Source organism: Gasterosteus aculeatus, chromosome 8, assembly GCF_964276395.1.
Source record: "Gasterosteus aculeatus chromosome 8, fGasAcu3.hap1.1, whole genome shotgun sequence".
In the NCBI taxonomy this organism is placed as follows: Eukaryota; Metazoa; Chordata; class Actinopteri; order Perciformes; family Gasterosteidae; genus Gasterosteus; species Gasterosteus aculeatus.
This window is the reverse complement of record NC_135695.1, coordinates 20,210,721-20,231,824: the sequence shown is the minus strand read 5'-3', so window position 1 is coordinate 20,231,824 and position 21,104 is coordinate 20,210,721. Positions and strand designations below refer to the sequence as shown.

At 48.1% G+C, this 21,104-nt stretch overlaps 1 protein-coding gene across 1 annotated transcript in view; it reads right to left on the bottom strand.

Moving 5' to 3' along the window:
- Nucleotides 1-2,344: 2,344 nt before the first annotated feature.
- Nucleotides 2,345-21,104, bottom strand: part of ncanb (neurocan b) — a 59,625-nt gene continuing 40,865 nt past the window's right edge. Inside the window, exons 9-14 of the mRNA XM_078108646.1 lie at nucleotides 20,531-20,644; nucleotides 11,340-11,498; nucleotides 9,787-9,869; nucleotides 9,328-9,472; nucleotides 5,081-5,263; nucleotides 2,345-3,373 (exon numbers count right to left, since the gene is read on the bottom strand). Of these exons, the coding sequence (XP_077964772.1) occupies nucleotides 3,243-3,373; nucleotides 5,081-5,263; nucleotides 9,328-9,472; nucleotides 9,787-9,869; nucleotides 11,340-11,498; nucleotides 20,531-20,644 (815 nt within the window). The 3' untranslated portion in view covers nucleotides 2,345-3,242. The remainder of the gene's footprint in view (nucleotides 3,374-5,080; nucleotides 5,264-9,327; nucleotides 9,473-9,786; nucleotides 9,870-11,339; nucleotides 11,499-20,530; nucleotides 20,645-21,104) is intronic.

Genomic DNA, 21,104 nt, shown 5'->3' with positions numbered 1-21,104 from the left:
CACACGGTCTAAATGCAACGAGAGAAGGGGAGAGTATCTACATCACAGAGAAGAAGAAATGTTCGTCAATGAGCCTCTTTCGGACTTTTTGGAAAAACGTCTGACGAGGCAGCGGTGCGAAACATGCAGAGCCAGCGGAGCTCTGAGAGTCCGTTTCCCGCCTCGTCTGAGGGAAAAAACGTCCGGCGGTCATCGCGCCGTCGATGGCGTCGACGGCCCTAATGGGGAACCTAAGGCGGACGGCCTGAAATAGTCCGTCCGTCTGTCTGTCTGAGGACGACCGGGAGGGAAGCGGACACACTAGACCTCGGAGTAGGAGACGTGTATCTTGTGACGTTTCAAAATCCAAACAGAGAAGCAGAAACGTGAGCAGGATGGCGTCTGATTCCAGCATCTTCTCCCCCTCAGCAGACTAAACTAAAAGAAGGCTTTGCTCAAACGAACGCTTTCACCCAGGAGACCCGTTTGTGTCCTTATTTTAGCGTACTTTTCTCCACGTTTTCTCCAACCGATCAGTGTCGTCGTTTTAAAAGTTATTTAACCCGAGTCACAGCCAGCGGAGGCCGCAGAGCTCCGCCGAGCCACGACGAGCCACGACGCCACTCGTTCCTCACAATTAAGGCTCACAGTAATGAGGCTTCGTCTCAGGCCTATCTGCCCTCGGGGGGCTTCCAGCAGAAGAGGAACAACGAGGGGAAGAGGGAGAGGCGAGCGAGCCGAGCAGATCAAAAGGAGGAGTCAAAAGCAAAGTGCGAGGGGTCAACGCGTTTGAAGTCTTAGAGGGGAAGAATGTGATAAAAATGAATCCAATACGGGAAGCCACATGTGAGGCTGTGAGGAAGTATGGCCCCTTCAAAGGAGAGAGAGAGAGAGAGAGAGAGAGAACACACACACACACACACACACAGACCTCAGCAGGCTGTTATTACTTTGGACTCCTCTGCGACAGGAATCTAACTCCTCAAAACTTCAATGAACAAGCGAGAAGAATTAATACCAGCGGGATGTCCGACTCATTCAGGAAGAAAGCAGCACAAACAAACAAAGAGAAAGGAAGAAAGAACAGCAGATCGGTGGAACGGATCATCTTCTGACCTCCACACGCATGATTTCCTCGTACATGTTTGGCTTCCGCTGCGCTCTGAACGTTTTAGGCTCAACCTGGGAAATCCATTTCCAGGATTGGGTCGTTTTACTAAATGGAGGCTGGCTTGTTAGCTCGCTAGCTAGCTAGCTAGCTTGCTAATTCCACCCTCGCTACACTGGTTGAAGCGGTTGAAGGCGCCATCACTCCCCAGGAGGCCGACGAGCTGCTTCCGACTCAATTAATGAAGTCTTCTTTTTCTTTCTCGTGCTCTCGGCTCTTCAGTTCCTCTCTTCATCATTTCGGGGAAAGTTTTTAAACTCCCGTCACACGGCTGAACTTTCACACGGCTGTAATTACGCTGTCGCTGGACATCAACTCCGAATTGGATTCGGCGGCGGTCCTCTGATCTGTGCTTTTCCCTTTTTATTCATGCACCTTGCACTCGATCCGTCTTCCCCCGGACAGATCGAAAGAGACGGGGGCCCCCGAGATGTGAGACGCGACAGGGTTTTGACAGCTGAGACAGTTCTCCGGGTCCCCGCGTCCGTCACCCCGGACCTGCCACCGTGCCGCCCGTCAGCCTGGAACCTCGCCGTGTCGTCGCGGCGCCGCAGATAACGCAACTTGTTAATTAGGCACGCGGGAGATTAATTAAACTGATACAGAGGTGTGGGTTCACTTTCTGCGCGTGTTGTCATTGCCAAGGTGAGAGGACACAAACACAGGCAGAGAATTAGGGTGCAGAGGATGGATCCTCCTACCTCACGTGGCTTTATACAACCCCATTGTACTTAAGTGGTGGTTTTGAGGCTGCCGGAGCTCCTTCAGTACTTAAATTAATAAAAATAAAAAAAGAAGAGAGCGACGGCGAGAAGCACCGAGGAGGGAGGAGGTGATGGGAGACGGAGCGAGAACCTACAGAGGGGAAACGTAACGGATGAAACCTCGCCAGCGCCAAACCTCAAGTGTCGGCTTAAAACAAACAAACACCACTTTAAGCAGTGAAAGGGAGAGAAAAGAGAGAAAATGGCTCCTTCCATCCGCCTGAAACCCCCCCGAGAGCCGAACACGGCGAAGACTCAGAGGCCTTAATCTCTGCCGACTCCGAGATGAGAGAGCCCCCCCCCCTCCCCCTCCTGTCCTAAAATGCTTCTTCTTTGTTGTTGTGATCGAGTCTGAATCCAAAACCACCAGTCGGCTCAAAGTGGTCGAGGCCAATTTATTACCTCCATGGTCCGCTAATGAGGTCAAGCGATATTTTATGTGCCATAATTTATTGAAAAGGTCGAGTTTAGCGATTGAACAAAACATCAAAGACACAAAACTACAAGGAAAGACAAAGCGGACGTGGGATTGCCGAGGCGAGGACGGGCTTTGCTCTCCCGGATGAAGGGACGGATGTCTGTTTGAGACGGTTTGACACAGAAGTGACTGACGGGTGACGTGATGAAATGTCGTGGGGTTTTTTTTCTTCACATTTCTCCTGTTTTTTTTTTCTCTTTTCTTTTTTTTCGTATCTGATCTAAAGTAACTCACAATGACAAGAAGATACAACGCTAACAATCAAATAGTTCAATTACAACAAAAAATCAATCAAACCTGTTTGAGAATAAGTCGCGTTAAAGTCAAGTACAGTGTCTTATAAAAAAGCAAAACCAAACAAATAAACACAGTGTGTTTGTAGAAAATAAAGTAATAAAAGGCTCAAGTCAACAACACGGACTTTCAGTCACGTCGTCTCTTCTCGTGGTTTGTTCTCCCCGAAACGGCGTCCGGCGTGGATCTCAAGTTCTCTGTCAGGTCGGCGTAGCCCCGTGTTTCAGGTCGTTGTTGAGCTCGGAGGGAGGTGTGGTGGGGGGGGGGGGGGGGGGGGGACAGGTTGTCCCGGGGACACCTGGCCTACGGCGTTATGGTACAGACTGACTCGTGGGAGCCAGGGGGCGGGGCTACTGGTGGGGCGTGGCTAAGGACGGAGGCGGGGCCTCGGGCTGAGAGTTTTGAGTTGTAAGCTGTCAAAGTGGGAGTTTCGAGGGGGGGGGGGGGCGACGGGGAGTGGAGAGGGACGGGGGAGGGGGGGGGGGCAGGAAGTTGGCAGCGGAGGAAAGGACGGGGGGGAAAAGAGGGCGTTTATCATTATTTTCTCTTCTTTTTTGGTTCAGACGTGGGCGTGGCTGTGGCCCAGCTCCCCTCCGTGGCGCCCCCCCTCTCTGTGGCCGTGCCTCTTGTGCTTCCTGCGCTCCCTCCGGCCCTTGTGGTGGTGGCGCCGGTAGCGGTGGGCCCGTCGGGCTGGTGGAGCAAAAGGAGGCGGAGCAGACAGACAAGGAGAGCGTTTAGGACATTTATCAGAGACGCGGGGAAGGAAAAACGGACGTAAGAGGGCAACGAATGAGTGACGCGCGTCAGCAGCGCCGAGGTGGAGGGTCGGAGGTTAAAACCGGGCAAGAGGCGGGGCGAGGAAAGGTGTTGCTGTGTGTCCACCTCCCTGGGGGGGACTTTTAAATCTCACATCCGGGAGCTAACCAGCCGCTCGGCGCCTCGGGAGCTCCTTCCTGGGGAGGACTCTGTGCCAACAAAGACGTGTCATCCGCTGTGAATGATGAGGACGCTGTGACTCTGAGCCGTAAAAAACAACTCGCTCCAAAGTCGAAAGGAAAATCAGTTTTTATCACTTTCAACCGAGGCTACATTATTTCAATATTTTACCATTACTGTCACATTGTGATCTGAGTGAAATGAAATACAAGGCACAGTTTGTTGAATATGTATATATATCAACCCTTTTATATCTCCTTTGAAGTGGAAAGTAATTATTCTGAAACGTTAAGACGTTCATGCAGTCCCTTACAATCATTATTGGGAGAAATAAAGTTTATTTTAAGGCTCAAAGAAGATAATGCTTTTGAATAATGGTTCCTACTAAAAGACTGTTGTCATTGATTCTGGATGCTTGACTGTGTTGGAATAAGAGGAAGGAATTCATCATTTTCAATAGTGTTCTGCTGCAGAGCTCCAGGTGGAGAAATCACACACACATGTGATATAACATCATCTAAGATGTGTGTTAAGGTGGAATGTCACACATGTGTGTTAAGGTGGAATATCACATGTGTGTTAAGGTGGAATATCACATGTGTGTTAAGGTGGAATATCACATGTGTGTTAAGGCGGAATATCACACGTGTGTTAAGGTGGAATATCACACATGTGTTAAGGTGGAATATCACATGTGTGTTAAGGCGGGATATCACGTGTGTTAAGGTGGAATATCACAGCGTGTGTTAAGGTGGAATATCACATGTGTGTTAAGGTGGAATATCACAGCGTGTGTTAAGGTGGAATATCACAGCGTGTGTTAAGGTGGTGTATCCTTTAGCTTGGAGTTACTTTGACACCTAGTTATTGGACAGTTAGTAGTTGGACAACATTTTAGTTGTTTTAGCACCAAACAAATATATTAGCTATGCTAATGTTGTTAGCTGAAAGTTATCATTTCAGACCAAAGCCTGAAGCTTTGCAGCGAGACGACTGTTCTCCCAAATTGACCCCGTTTAAGAACCTGATGATATTTGCTGCACTTGTTTATTCTTTATACGCTGAAGCAATTGTGTGATACAAAATCTAAAGGTCACATTTCACTTTGGTTCCTTTGTATCTAATAACTGGTCCACAAAAACAAAATGTTTTGAAAGGTCTGAAAAGAAGACCTCCACCTGGAGCGCGATGCATGTCAAAGGCCCCCCCCACCTCCTGAGTAAAGCCCAGGAGATTTCACTCAGTCGGCAACCACAGTCATCGTATTGCCTCCAATTATTAATAATGAGAGCAGCGGTTCAGCGAGGCGGAGCGCGCACAAAGACAGCGGGTCCCGACGGCACGTGATGCAGGAGGCTGGTGTGGGCGACCCACGGGGGTGTGCAGGCTAAGAATAACAAAATGCAAATGTGACAATGACCCAACACATGGAAATGCTGCTGACGACGCGCGAGAACTCACATTTTATGCAGATGATTTTAGGCCGGTCCCACTTGCCGTTGGCGCGACACTTGGCGGTGGGCACGTGGCGCTGCAGGAAGCCGTCGGCGCACTGGTAGCGAGCCACGGAGTGGATGTCGTAGTGGGAGCGCTGACGACCAATCAGGAAGGCGTTGTCCACGGTGGGCGGGGCTCCACAAAGCACTGTGGAGGCAGGAGAACACATCTGTGACGTCATAACCCTTTTCTGTACGAGTGATTAAAGCACGTCTATCTGCTTGTGATTTCAACGCGTGTTGTGGTTTTAAGCCGCTGACAGCGTGTCGCAAACGGCCAGCGAGCGCGTGGGCGGCTGTCAAAGCAACACAGCGTCTCAGAGTCCCCCCCAAAAATGTCCTCACAAGCAGACATGGAGCGAAGGAATGACAGCAACTGACAGGGTGGACGAGCCTCGGGGACGACTGCACGGATACTTTGACTCTGCTGTCAGCGGGGGGGGGGCGTTCTTATCTTTCATCACCATTTCATGCTTTGGGTAATAATCTTTACCTCCAGGTGTTTCTTACATCCTTATGACAAAAATCTCTTTATTAAGAAAATCTAAAAGATTCTTTTTCAATTTGAATGGAAAATAAAAAAGTGCGTGTTTCTTTTCTTGTTTTTCTCCCTTCAGTTTCTATGGAAACTGCAAAAAAGAGATGCTGAACTCGGCCGGTCTTCTGCAGGGAGCTCGAGAGGAAGAAAAGCTTCTTCAGATTTGGGATTTCACTGATGTGTTTGTTTGATGAGTATTAATAATCAAATTCAACTACCCACTGAATGTGTGTGAGCCTGGTTTACTCGGCGTAGTCAAGCGTCACCTCTGAATGTCTTAACTTGGCACAGAAGCACTAATTAAATTAATACATCTAGTCATTAATCAAAGAAGGCCTCTTTGTTTTGAGGTCTTTTGACCTAAATTTGAGTAAATATTATAAAAGCCAAATCAAATTGTTTTCACAGTTTGTTCAAGCGTTGCTTCTTTATGACGCATTCGACACTTGGCTGCTTCCACCAAAGGGAAGAAGAGAAGTGATCCCTGCGTTGGAGCTACGAGTTTGCGCATCGTGGAGGCTGTTTTTCGTGGCGCTCTGCCGGTTGCACTCGTTGTCTTTCTGATTCTTCACAGTTCATTTTGTCGGACGCCCTCCGGCGTTTTTTTTCTAAATGATGCAACGAGCACGAACGCCTCCGCGCGTCCTCGCAGCGTCTCACCGGCCGAGCTTCGGAGCCGGACGGCGGTCTGGAGGTTTAAAGACGGCGGAAACGTCTTTGTGTGCTGCTGAGTTCACTGGTACTGCAAAACGTACCCAAATATTCTGCCATTATAAAAGAAAGAACACTTGCACACTTTATTAGTACGTCTAGCAGGCGTCTCAATGAGAGGCTACGGGTTCAAGCTAATGTTAGCTAGCGCTCACCAGAAGCTAACAATCAAAGTAGCCAATGAACGACACAAACCTTTGATTGGTATAAATGAACATTTAAAATGTTTTAATAATTCAACTTCTTTTCTCATTTTAAATTGGCACTTTTGCTGCGGCCTCGTTCCAGTTTGGAGATATTTATACATCTTTGCTGCCCCCAATTCAGGGTATCTTTAGCCGACAGCGTTCTTCAGAGGCCCTCAGAAAATGTTTACAGATCCTGTTAATTCCCTTGTCCTTGTCCTAATACCTCTTAAACTCCTAATAAGCGAAAAGCAATGCCATTAACTCTGATTAACAGGTTTAATGCCACATTTATAGTTTAATGTTGTGGAAGGAAAAGGGCAAAAAGCACTTTGCTCCTCACTTGAGACGATCGCTCACTGGACGCAGGTGGAAGGATGAAAGGTGCTTTTCTATTATCCCTCACGTGAACGCCTTCAATCACACACCGCATTGACGTAGGATTAAAAGAAAATGTCACTAAACTTGGGAAAAGTAAATGGAGACGGGACTTTATGTGACAAGCTTTGAGTCAGAAAAGGTTTTTTATAGATTAAAGCCAGAAGGATGAATTGGGCGGCTGCCGAGGAAGGAACTCTTTTAAGGTAACCTTTGAAATAAAAGTAAGATCGGTAAACCTGACTGTTATATGATATTCAGCCACTCCTGACACCTCTAAGGCCACATTTATGCTTAAATAATTACATTGGCCAATACGATATTCAAATGAAATGCTTTTTGTGTACAAACAGATTTAAAAAAAAAAAGTTCTTTAAACTGCGGCTGATGACAAAGCTTCAACAATCAATTCTCTTTTCAACACAGACACACACACACAAGAGGGTGGGGGTCTGAGGAGAAGTCGGTGCCAAGAGGAGGACCTTCATCTCCTCTTCGTGGTGGTGGTGACATCTGGAGAGTTTTGATCTAAACTGCTTCAGGGCGTCGTGCACAAGACAAACCGAGCAGCTCTATGCAGAAATATACAAACAAATAAAAAGCATTTCCCTTCCCCCTTTCAGGACAAATGAGGCTCCAAAGCCACACAACGTGTGTCCTGCAATGAATACATTACACGCCGACGGACACATCAGGTGCTAAAGATGTGAAGACAGCTCATCATCTCCCAAAGCAGTCAGTGCGCGCTGAGGATGACACGCAAAATTAGACTTCCTGTCTCTGTGCATAATAACCCATCAAAATAAATGGAGCAATTTAATAATACTTGCATGTCCTGTCCCTTTCCACAGGAGTAGCTCACCGGCAGCCAGAGAGTACGTGGCTCCCTAGTTACTAGAGTCCAAATAACAGCTCTGTGCTACTTTAGTTCCATGAAACGATGTCCACCAGGGGGCGACACCTCAGGTCCTGAAGAACTCCACGAGAAAATGACTGATACTTCTCTCTTGAATTGGAAGGAGGGGCGGCGGGGAGAAGATGAATAGAAAGTTGCAGCTGATTGCAGCTGACTGATTAAGGCCGGATGCCGGGGACTCGTGACGGTTGAGCCTCGGAGGTGGTGCAACTCCTCCCCCGGTGGGGGAAACAGCTTCTCCCCCCCTTCGTAGGGAGGAGAGCTGGTTGCCCGAGGCTCGAGAGGCGCTCTCTCTCTCTACGCTCGGGGCCTGCGACCGCGAAAGCGTCTGTTGGAACACAAATAACTTGCTTAAAATGACGTGTTGCCTTTGAGGCTTTTACGTTAAGCCTCCTCTTGTATTCGGTGAGAAGCTGATCAGTTCTGCGTACGAGAGTCGAACGCCTCCAAAGGCTGAGATCCAAAAGCACGAAACTAGGGATTTATTTTATTGGCTACACATTCATTAATATTTAGGAGTTTGAAATAGAGTGAAATAGATTCACCGCCGCGTAGTCAGGTTCTAGTTCACATCCAGGTCGGGCCAAAATGTCACCACTTCGTTATTTGAACCTATTAGACATTTGATCAGAGCGATTCCCTGCAGGCGGTCCTGAGATATCGCATTAGCATAAAAGTCCTCTTAACCCTCTGATTGGTTGGAATCGGCCTTCCAGATACACTGTGTGAGATGCATCGTTCTCTCGCCCCGAGCTTCCTTTTCACGTGTGACGCTTCACACGTGAGAGTGAACGTTGGAAGGTTGTGATCCCGTGATTGATGGTGTTTATGCTCGCAGCGGGAAAAGCCAATCAGACTCATCGATTCACGGAGGAGGATTGCAAATAGAATAAATAGTTTTTTCTTGATTTCTCAAGCGCTGATGAACGTTTTAATCCAGATATTCAAATAGTGGAATACGACTCATTTCTTCATTGATCAGTCACGAGGATGTTTGGTGCGTCGCCTCTGTTTCCTGTCACAGGCCCATGTTGCAGGAAGCAGTATTCCTTTAAACTCCACCTCGCCAGTGACGCGGCTGTCTTTCTCGTCACCCGTCTTGAGTTGGACCCGTATGCAAATCGGTGGCAGAGATAAGCTCCTAACAGGCTCTCAACAGGAGCGCGGCGCGTTGGAGGCGCCTGACGGGACGTCATCCAACCGCCGAGTTTGTTGAACAAGCGAGCAGAAGGAACCAACTGAAGCGGGACGGCGGTGGGAGGACGCGGACACGAGAAGCTCGCGGAGAACAACGAAGAGCTGAGCCGAGTTTTACTCCCTGGGACTTCAGATAAAAGGACTGACAGCAGAGCGAGTTTCCCTAAAGTCTCCTCCCAGCCTCCTCCACCTCTCCCTCATCCGGCCGCTCTGCCTCGTTCCCTTCCCCACGCCAGTCGTCTTTTATCACCTGTAGAAGTCCCCCCCCCCCTCCCCGGTGCTCTCACCTGTTCCCTTCTTGCAGACGTAGGGCAGGTTGTAGTTGCACGGCACGTCGTTCCATCTGCCGTTCTCGTGAGCGATCATCACCACGCAGTCTTCCCCTCCGGCGAAGAAATTGTCCGGCTGGTTTTCCCGCCAGTTCTCATATTGCTGCACACGAAGACGCCGAAAAACAAACTTAGAGGGACGACTGTATCTTTAAAAAACTACATTTTCAGAGACTAAGCACTGATCAAACGTCCTTCTTTTTTATATATTTAATCTATAATCAATAATCACTTCCAGAGACCATTTTTTTCTACATTCATTTCCTGTTTTCCTCCATTTTTCTTTTTTCTTTTTGAAGATAAAGATACAAAACAAAGGATGCTGTTATTATCTGTAGGTATTGCTAATAAAAGAGAAATAAATAGGTTGATTTCTTATTCTTTAAACCAGCTGCTGCTCAGGACGTCGTTCCTCACCAGGTCCATCTTGTCGGTCCACTGGAAGTCGTCCTCCACCGTGCGGTCGTTTAACCCGATCCAGGTGTTGTCATGGCTGAGACCTGAGCAGGGGGGGGGGGGGGGGGGGGGAATAAAGATTGTGTAGTGCAGATGTCTCTGTATTTGTCTCCGTCCCTGATGCACTGCGGATGAGACTTCGCCAAAGGAAAGACGTTGGTGTTTTGGGTTCGTCTCGTCGGCGTGTTTTCGGGGTGTGTGGGTGCTGTGGGGTGGGGGGGGGGGCGCGTGCGTGCGTAGTGGAATTTCAATCACGGTGTATCTGCTTAACATCATTACCAGGCCCATTAATCTCCTTAATGGCTCTGATCCCCTCACTGCGCGGGGTGGAGACGTCCATTTTCGAGGCAATTAAACACACTTTTTGGTGGCTGCGCGCGCGTGGAAGAGAGATGAGAGCGAGATGGAAGGCGGCGTGCTGGCGTCTGCCCGAGACGGGAGGTGGAGCCGATGTTGCAGGGGATTACTGTTTGTGGGAGGGGGGGGGGGGGGGTCTGGCTGTGGAGCTTCAAACAGCAGGTGGGTGGACTTTGCTTCATATGACGACCGTTAAACCGACGGGCGCTTTCTCAAACGCAAACATTTTTTTTAGTCTATTCAAATTGTTCCACTTTTGTCTCCACACTGTTGTTGTTTAACGCAATTACTTGACACTGGACACAGAAGGAGGTCCTCCGTCCACCGCGGGGTCCTTTCACCAGCTCAGAGACACATAGAAAGACAAAAGGCGACGCACATTTATGTGGCCGAACCGACTCGGCTCCTCGGGGTGTTTCCAGTGGGGGGACGAGGGGGGGGCAGACATTTATCACCGGGTCGTGGAATAAACACAAGGCAGGAGCTGCCATTGCCAGCTACGGTAATGATAGAGTAGGAGGGTGGATATGAATCAATAGTTAAAGCTGAACTATGAAGGCCAAACGAGACCTCAGAGGTTTCTGTTTACAATCAGCTGATCAAGCTCAGACCTCCTTTCTGAAGAAAAGTATTCATTTTTGTCACCATTTAAATGATGCATATGAAATCTCCTGATGGGAAATTGTGCGTCTCGGTCATAACAGCACATTCAGAGACACGCGCGTGTGACCCACAGCATGAACTCATCACTTTGGCAATCCCACTTTTCGTCAGGAAACCAAATCAAAAGGAAACTTGTCCGATAACGACATCGGCCGCTGCCGAGTGTTTCATCAATAATCTGTTGGCCTCACCGTGTCAGATGTGTGAGGCCGGACTCGAACGCGGCTTTACTCACTTTCTAAAGGAATAACGTCCCAAAGAGACAGAATGCTGCAGCAGCTGTCTCTTTGGGACTAAAGCCTGCACACGGCTCTTAAAGGAGCCGTGTGCAGGCTTTAGTGGCGTGGGGGGGGGGGTGCAACACAGGGCGGTGCTCTGGCTGAAGAGGTCCCGCTCCCCGTTGAAGGGCTCAAAGGAAGCTAACAAACACAACGACGCTGGTCCCTTTAAGGTCGCCCGTCCCCGTCCCCGTGTCCCGCTGGACCTCCACCCACCTCTGATGAAGTTCTGCTCTGCCGGGCTGTGGACGCTGGCCAGGTGTCCGCTGTGCTCCCTGCAGTCCTTCTCGGCGTCCTCCCAGGTGTGCCTCCGGCTGAAGTACCTGTAGCAGTGGCCGTGGAACTTCCTCCACGAGTGCTCGCAACCCTCCGTGTCTGCAGGGGGGGGGGGGGGGGGGGGGGGCGGAAGGGGGGGGGCAGCGATTAATCTATGAATCCATGTGGTTTTAATTGGTTAAAACACCCACAGCCAAAAAGGTGCAGGAGAATAATAGGAAAGGAGGAGGAGGAGGACTTGGGACCCCCCACCCGACCCCCTTTCTGTCCGTCTCCTTCCCTCGGTTCCTTCTTTACTTGGACTTTTAAGCCGGCGGTGAGACAGCTGAGACCGGCGAGAGGACGTTTTAATCTATTAAAATGACAACAATCCTCAGGAATGGCTTCCAGTGCTCGGCGCTCGCTCCGTAATTAAGCCCCCGTCACAGCGCTGTCAGCGCAGCGCCTCCCTCCCCCTGCCTCCCCCCCTCTCCCTTCATCTCTCTCATCTATCGCCCCTCATCTGTCTGGGGGGGTTTAGCTGTGTGGGACGTGAGCATGAGTGTGTGTGTGTGTGTTTTCTGATTCCACGCCGGATTTGTTCACAGATGCGGGTTTGCAAATGGGCCCCTGAATGTGTGATGTCGGGTCGATGTGGTTCGGGCCCTATCTGTCAGCAAAGCCCCCCCCCCCCCTTACCCCCTCTCACCCCCTCCCCCCCGTGTGGGGATCAGGGAGAAAGCCTCAGCTTTTCCTCCAACAAATGCGAAGCGACACCAGTAAATTGGGCCGTATGGGGTCCTGCTCAGTATGCAGAGGGGGGGGGGGTCCCTCATCAAAGCCCTTCTACAGTGGAATATGGAATATGGGCCCCGAAACCTTCACACCGCATTCCGGATCGATATATTTACCCATCTTACGCGAGTGTGTGAGTGTGTGTGTGCGCTCAGTGTGTTGCTGAGTGTGTAACCTTTTACAGTGAGCGTGTAGTCAAAGGATCACAGCCTCCTCCCTTACAACTAAACTGCACTTCCCACCACGTTTTGAGGGGGAAAGTTTTTCCAACCGAATTAGTTAAAAAGTTTGTAACGTTGCACCACAAAATCCAACAACGAGAAGCCTCATGGTTGTGCTGAAAGAGATTACGAAGCGTGTGTGGATCTCCTGAGTGAAAGTGACCGTTAAGCTCTCACGCTCGTCTTAATGGAAGTCAATTAGTAAAGTTTTTGCTAATTATTTGCGTGGTTTATAATTTAAATTTGACGTTACGTGCTTCCTGTTGCCGGCGCCGTGCGGGATCCTCAGGTCACCGAGCGGCCTCGCGTGGAGCAGCTCGTCTCCCGCCGGGCTGCGCTCGCCGCTGATATCGGGAATAACTCGCAGCCTCTCTTTGCACGGAGGGGGGGGGGGGGGACGAGGTTTATCAGGGCGCCGCAGACGTCCACCTCGCTCGCACACGACTGTGACAAAACAAACGTCTAAAAAGGCTCCTGTCGCTCATCCGTCCGAACCGACGCACCCAGAGTACCGATGAACATCGTTAAACCCACACAGACCCCGAGTGCCGCTGTTAGCTGCCATGTCCTCTGCTCCACACAATTACCTTGAGTGTGTTTGTACGATATGAAAGTTTGCTGCATAATCAAGTCGTGTTTGCGGTGATTAAATGTGACGAATCGCTTCAGGACCTCCGAGCCTCCGGTTTGATTCTGACACACCTGAAACACGCCATTAAAACTCCTTTTGTAACTATGCGCATTGTCCCACTTGTCAATAAGAGGATATTATTTCACAGTGACATTCATATTATCTGTAAAAGATTAAAGGCAACAGTTCAAAACGTACTATAATTTATTTATGGAGGTTAATGGAGTCACTTTGCTTTGAAAACGATCCATAAATCTTTTCATTCCTTGTCATTTTTCAACTATTTCATTATGTAGCAAGACAACGTGAATTAAGAATGAACGGTTATTGTTTGTTTTAATCTACTGATTTAAAATGAGGCTTCTGATGCTGGACATCGAGAGCTTCAGTCAGCGTCTCACAGTGTGAACGCAGGGAAAGAAAGTAGCAGCCAGAATGATTTTACTTCTTTCAAATCAGCGAAAAATCTGCTTCCCTGCCGGCCGCCGATGACCTGCGTCATCCGGCCTGGAGGCCCACGCCTCCGTTAGCGTTGGGAGGGGGTCCAGTTTGGCTCCTGCAGGTGGACGACGGGTTGTTATTAATATCATTATGTAGTAACAGGAACATATGTAGGAACATATTTATAAATGAAACATTAGAGCCTTTAGACCAGGAACTACAAACTACACACACACGTAGACGGGAAGACAGAAAAAACCCCGATCAAAGTGCCTCAAACGCGCTGAGTTACAGAGTGGGAGGACAGAAGAGAGACAGACGGAATGAGAAAGTGAAAGAATCCCAGAAACAGAAAAGAGAACGAAAGAAAAGCTCAGATGAAAAGTAAACGGCGTGTTTTTTTTCTCCCCCTTCAGATCTTCTGCTGATTTCTTCTCCCACTCGCTGACAGTGAGGCTCAAAGCCCGACGTCACATCAGCCTCCTCAAACATTTAGACGTTACTCAACTCGTTTGGGGGGAGGCAGGCGGTAATGTCTCAGCGATTAATACTCCCACGCGCTTTAGCGAACGGCAGTTAGGAAATAAAATAAATGGCGTACGATTCCGGCTGAGTGATTGGTGCGTTTATCTGCATCAACGAGGGTTTTTTTCTTAAATCTCCAGGGCAGCATTGTACATATCTGCGAAAGCCCAAAATACATTTTCAGAACCACTGGGTGAAGGTTCCTCTGCTTTGGTGGACATAGTGAATGAAAGACAAAAGGAAGCGCTAAAGTACGAGCTTCCTAACTTCATCACAGCCTCAGAGGGAGGAAGCGGCGCTCTGAGTGGCGTCCACGCCGCTCCGCCAGGGAGGAGGAAACACGGACTCTGATGCTTCCTCTCGCTTTTCTTCTACTTCTCCGCCTGAACTTCCCTCCACACCGGATGAGAGGACGACAGTTGCTTCAGGACCATTGTCTAATTAATCACCTTGAATGAGAATCCTCCTCCCCCCTCCTCCCCTCCTCCCCCCTCCTCCCTCCTCCTCCCTCCTCCATCCCTCCAGCTTTCCTGTTAGGAGAGCAAACCGTGTGGAACGCAGCAGCATATGGAGGGAGAGGAACGCCTCGCTCTTATTCCGCTCTGATGGCCTCCGCCGGGTTTCGAGGGGATATTTTCACGTTGGACACCCGAGAAGCTCCGGGTCTCTTCTTCTCCGTCTCGCCGCTCCCATTAAGACGCGTGAATACCCATTATCGTTCGTAGCCTCGAGCGACCCGGAGGGAAACACAAACCAAACCTAATCGAGTTTTGAGACGGCGGCGGAGCAGTCAGCGACCGGGCGGATGTCGGGCCAAACGAGAGGGGGGAGGGAGGTGACTAATTGATGTGGGACGATTAGGTCCGCGTGATTGACACCGAGGACGGAAGAGACCTGTAGAAGCAGTAGAAACTGTCCAGGGAGGTCATCACAAAAGGATCTAACGTGGTAACACAACTCACACGTGAACAATGCGCTGTTTTTTGTGCGATTATGAAATCCTGAGCCGTTTTTATTCTGACTCTGTCCAGATTCAATTCAATGCCTCTTTAAGGTCAGGAGAGAATCATTATTACTGCAAATAAAGCGTAGCCATGTCAAAGCAGTGGTACGGTTGGTTAAATGTTGTTAACAGTAAGTAATTACAGCTCTCGTAGGTCCGCGGGTGGATGCCAACTGCATTCTCCTCAAAGTCAAATCCACTCTGCATAAATATACAGCACGTTGTGCCTGAGCAGCGAGTGAACATTGGCAGGAAGCGGTTCCAAGGGACGTGCTGTTTCGACCACAGGGAAGTCAATACGCGCTCGAGATATGCAACAGATTCCTGCAGACATCAGTCACATGACCCTCAGTAAATTACCTTGACTGTAAGAGCACGCGCACCAGCGGAGAGGCGTCAATCATCGTGAGCCCTAAAACATCCCGGCTTCATGGGCCCTTTGACCCTGAGAAGGACCATAGTTTACCAAATGAACATCACGCTGAATCGATTGAACCATGAACTCATCTTCTCAGTGTTTACTGAGCCTATAAATCAAGTGAGAAGTGGAGTCGTTTTTCCCCATCGACACACAACCAGACTCACCCTTAAGTTAGGAGGGTTCTGCAATGGCTGGATTCTTCTCCACCAAAAACTCCCAAATGTCACCCTACTGCCGATACACTCTGCATGCGGCTCATCTAGTTGTTCCCCAGTAACAGCTGTGCAGCCCACTGGGGAAACGAGCCACTTTCCTCCCAAACGTCGAATAGAGAAGGATGAAACGACGATGGCTGGACATATGGCGGCAGGGCAACGAGAAGTCGCGGCGGCGCAGGCGATGGGCTCAATTAGCTACACAAACCGTTCAACGGCAGCTTCATGCTTCCAATGTCTCGATTTCTGTTAGCAAACAGAGAAGAGAGAGAGACCAGGTTACGACGCCGTATTTTACCGCTCGGAGCTGCTGCAGGATGAACGGAGCCGGGCACATGGGTAGTTGGAGTGCTGTGCGTTTGTGTGGGCGGCAAATAAACAGGGTTCGTATCAGCTGGTGGAGACATACTTCTGTTTTAGGCTTTTAGCATTGAGGGATGTTTAGGAAACTGCCCACATTTTAGCGGGTCCTTGTGTCTTACGAGGGATGTGTTCACAGAAATGGAATAAAGTGATCCTAACTATGTTTTCAGTGCCGTACAATCAGAAAGAGGTCGTTAGCTTGGAAGCCTCTATGGGAGAAACTAGACACTGGGCCTCTGAGACTTTTGAGACCTTCTCACACAGAAGGTTTGACGAATAATCGGCAGGAGAAAAAATGCCAAATCCACTTCATGGTGAACACGTGCATTCTGGAAACATCAATGGTTGAAGTGTGGTTTTGTTTTTCGACTCTAAACATTGAAGTTTTCTTTGTAAGCGCCCTTGACGGAAAAAACGGTTTGAAAAAGCCTGGTTGGGTGGCGTACATTTAGATGGAGTTATGTCATTGAGGGTCCTCACAAGCACCTGTGAGCGTGAAGGTCGGTGAGCTGAGAGACCTACAACTTCACACACACAGATGTACAGACGTACGGCGAGAAAAGTAGGAAAATGAGGCAATAACGAACAGAGGCGTCTACCGTAGCGGAACAGCAAAAGTAAAACCCACCCGCCTCCACTTGTACATTGTGATGCTTTTCCTCTGTGAAAAAGAGCGAGGGAGGCGAACCAACCGCGTGAACGATGGATTAAAAGACCGGAGGAAAAGGAGCTGATGAGATGGAACCAGCTAATGCTTCCTCCGTCACTTTTCACTTCAGTTCGGGCTCGGGGAGATTCGGTTCCTGCCTCCGCTGATTAGGCAGCGAGTCAGAGGAACAGCAGGTTGCAATCGAGGGAGAAACGACTGACTGATGTCTCTGTTGCTCTCATCGCGAAACGCCACAAACAATAGTGACACGGAGCCGTGGGGAAAAATAATTGAAGGAGGGATTTGTTTTTTTGCAAAGCTTCAACTGCCGTGCGGATTAAAACGCTATGAAAAGTGCGGGAAAGTAGTATTGACCTTTCAAAGCTAAGGACAAAAAAAACCCTGCTAAGCAGACGTCCTTATCAAATGAACAAAAAAAACAACGTGTAAAATGTAAATGTCCTCCTCCTCTCTCGCTGGAGGGCTTCAACTCACAATTATTGACTGTAAGATGGGATCGCCATGGCAACAGGCCAGCAGTGGACCGGATCTACTGGCGCCGCAACGGACCCGGTGGGGTGAACCGCGGCGCTCAGCTGGACAGAGCCGAGCTTCTCTTTGCCTCGGCCGACTCGACCTGGAGCCTCAGTCGCAGATACCGGTTACCACGGCGATACTTATCAACCTGCGTTGTCTTTCCCCATCTCATGATATGAGGCGTCATTTGAAGGATGATGGAACGATATTGCAGCAAATAGGGAGGAGGGGCGGAAAAGATTAATTAATTAATTTTACTGTTCAGCTCACGGACAGGACAGGCTTTACGTCCTTTCAAACAAAACTCAGGCTATGGAAAAAAACAGTCAAATTGTTTATTTGAATCAGTGTGAATATGCTGTTTATTAAAACTAAGATCAAATAACATCAGATCTTTAGATTTAACTCTAATACGGTTAAAGACGCTCATCCGAGAGCCCCCGGATCACCGTCACAAAGCAGACAAAGACCCGTGACCAAAACGACTGCAGTTTATCAGGCCGGTGAAACCCAATGATTTGTACTTACGTGGTTTCTGCTGAGCTGAATACACTGAATTATTATGGTATGTCATTTGCGGTTTTACAAAAGGCTCCTTTGAGTGCCCGCAGGGGGAAATGGCCGACAACACTACCAACATATTCTGCAGAGCGGAACAAAACAGAACAATTTAAAAACAAGTTTCTTCCGCACATCCAGAACCGGAACCTCTTGAGTGAGGTCTGCGTGACATCTAAACGTATGAAAGCCTCGGCGGAATGGATCAGTTTGTTTCCAGGACCCCCGCCCAGATCCCACCACCAAAACCCCTGTGTATATCAAACTGAGATCACAGTGAAACAGCAGAGCGACGGCTGGTGAGAAGAGCGCTTTTTCACAGCTGAATCCTACATTCCTGAGAGGAGGCGGGAAGACAGCGACTTCAGAACCGCACAATCAGACCCGCTGCTCCCAATTAGGCGTTGAGGCAGCGACGCAGCACGGCTTCAGTTTGTGTCAACATGAGAGGCACGTCCTGGTGTGTGTGTGTGTGTGTGTGTGTGCGTGCGTGCGTTTGTGTGTATGGGAAGGAGGGGAGGGAAAACACACGCCGTCAAGGGCGTGCATACAACAGAAGGCTGGTATCATCCAAACCTGAGAGACAATCCAGCTGCCTTGATTCAGAGGAGCCGCACACTTCAGGTGATGTTGAAACCCCCTGAAACACAGGGCTACTGATTCATGTCCCATACAGGCTCCCTCCTGTGTGTCCCCTGCACCACAGGACGGGGTTGAATATTAAAAAGGCAGTCACGACCACAGATTTGAAAAGAAAAGCAGTTACCCAAGTTCAATTTGCTGCGGTGAAAGATCAGAAAATGAACAACTTTTTGGAATACTGTTAGATTAAGTGCGCACTCAGGCAATTTAACAATTCACTGGAGGACTCTACCTCTATTAAATCATTCGTAAGCATGTAAAATATTTTGGGAAAAATACTTTTGACAAACATTTTTTAATTTTGACAGATTTCTTTACTTTTTTTCAATGGTATTTTTTCTGACCAAACATTTTTTGACGAAATGTGACCAATTTGATGTAATATTTTTCGACCTTTTTTCAGACCTTTTTTGACATAATATTTTTTTTCAACGGTATTTTTTGACCAAACCTTTTTTGACAAAATATTTTTTGACAAATACTTTTTTTTAATTTTTTTGACCTACTGTCATTTTTTAACAAGTTCTTTTTTGAATATATGTTTTTGGACAAATTCTTTTTTGAATTTTTTTTTGGACAATTCTTTTATGACATTCTTTAAAATATGTTTTGACATAATATTGTTTAACTTTTTTTCAATTTTTTGACCAAACATTTCTTGACGAAGTATTTTTGATATAATATTAGATATTAATTATAATATTATTTGAATCTTTTGACATGTTAGATATGAAACATTTTCAATGTTATAAATGAATATGTCAAAGGAGACTAATAATCTGAAGAAAAAAAAAACCGTTATGTCAGCAGCCGATGTGTGTTGGTGGCTGCTGCCTTGCCAAACTACTGCAGGCTAGTGAACAAGGTAGGCACACGTGATGCAAAAATAATTTGGAAGCTGTTAAAGCCAAATTCACTATAGTTTCTACAGCATTTAAACGTCCTGCCTTGGTCTGACTTCACTCTCTCCACCTCCTCCTCTCTCTATTGATTGCTCATCCCACAGAAGAGCAGTAAAAGCAGGAGTAGATACTGGGAGCCAGACAAAAAATTGAAGTAATTCGAAGTAACAACTCTGCTCAGAGTTGAGGTCAAAGGTCACTCTACATTGTTAGTCTGGCGCGGTTTAATGTGTTTCAGAGCAGTGCAGATCCCCTAAAATCTCCTCCTCCTCTCTCCTGTTCTCCCACTCGTTAAAATCTCCCACTCTTTGTCTCTGCAAATATTTCTCGTCAATTTTTAATTGTGCCATTTCTAAATCTTGTGTTTTATGAGATGTAAAGGATAAAGGATGTTTGCATTATTCAGTAACGTTAAAAAGGAAACTCTAAACTCACAGATTTATTTAATTTCCCGTTACCCTTATTATCACTCAGATGTTTTTTTATATATCAATCTTTGTTCTGTACTTTTGAAAGAAAAATAAAGAAGAAGATGGCATTCAAATAAAAACACTTCATTTCCCCAAAGTCTATTGCTTAATAACATTTTCTCATTATGTCAAAAAGTCCTGTTTAATGTTGGCACATAAATTTCAGCTGAAATTGTTTTGAATCGATCGGCTACTTTCAAATATCTGCGTAATCTCCTGATGAATTCACCAAAAAACAACCGCAACGCACACTGCAGCGGTTAGCTCCTCCATGTTGTTCTGCACAGACGTGTGTTTTCATGGAAAATGTGAACCGCCTCCCCTCCTCTCAGGGGATTTACTGTAATGAGAGAAGACCCTAGCTGGACTCAGGTGTTCTGTATAAACCAGACACATTATTCCAGAGGGGCCTCTTGGTATACTTTCCTCCTCTGCCCACTTCCCCCACCTTCTCCGTTTGCACATCCTCGTTATCTCCGTCTTCCTCAACCACGTTTTTTTCTCCATTTTCCGTCTCCAGGTCCTGCTCCTTCAGCATCATCTTTCACCCCCACCCCCTTATCTTCACCTCCAACCGTCACCTTGCTTCTCCACCTCTTTTGTCTCCTCCCTCGCTGCCTTGTCCTCCTCCTCCTTTGTCCTTTTCGTCATCCCTCCCTCCTCCGCCTGCTACACTCGGCCATTTTTCCTCCTTCCTTCCCCACAAAATAAACACATCGCTTTTTCGTTTCCGCCAGGTTGAAAAGTGGATTTTTCTTTTTGTTTGCCCACCACGTTACCTTTCTCACAGGTGGCCCCCCCGTAGCTGGGCAGACAAAGGCACACGAAGGAGCTGATCTCGTCGATGCAGGTTCCTCCATTCTGGCATGGATTAGACTGGCAGTCGTCGATGTCTGAAGAAAAGAAAAGGGGGAGAGAAGAAGATGGGGGGGGGGGGGTGGGGAGTCAGGTTAGATGCAAACAAACACACCAAACGGCACCTTTTTAAAACTACCAAACAAACCCCTTTTGGAGATATTAGACCAGATTTGGAGAAAATTATAATTAAAGCGAATTGATTGGACTTCATCAGCGGGCGGTTTGGGACGCAGTGAAGCGCATGATGCTGATTTCAATGTGTTTGCAGGACGTGCAGCAGCGAGGGAGGGTGCGGAGTGGGGTGGTGGGGTGGATGCAATATCAACATTGAGTCTGAATGTGCGCGCTCACATGCATATTCACACGGCGGGGGCGTCGCAGGGGTGAGAGTTCTCAATCTGTTCGGAAAATAGTAACTATTTCTCCGGCTGATCCGCGCCTGGGGGGGAAAATCGTTAAAACTGCAGCTGGTCGATCCGCAATCCTCTGCCATCA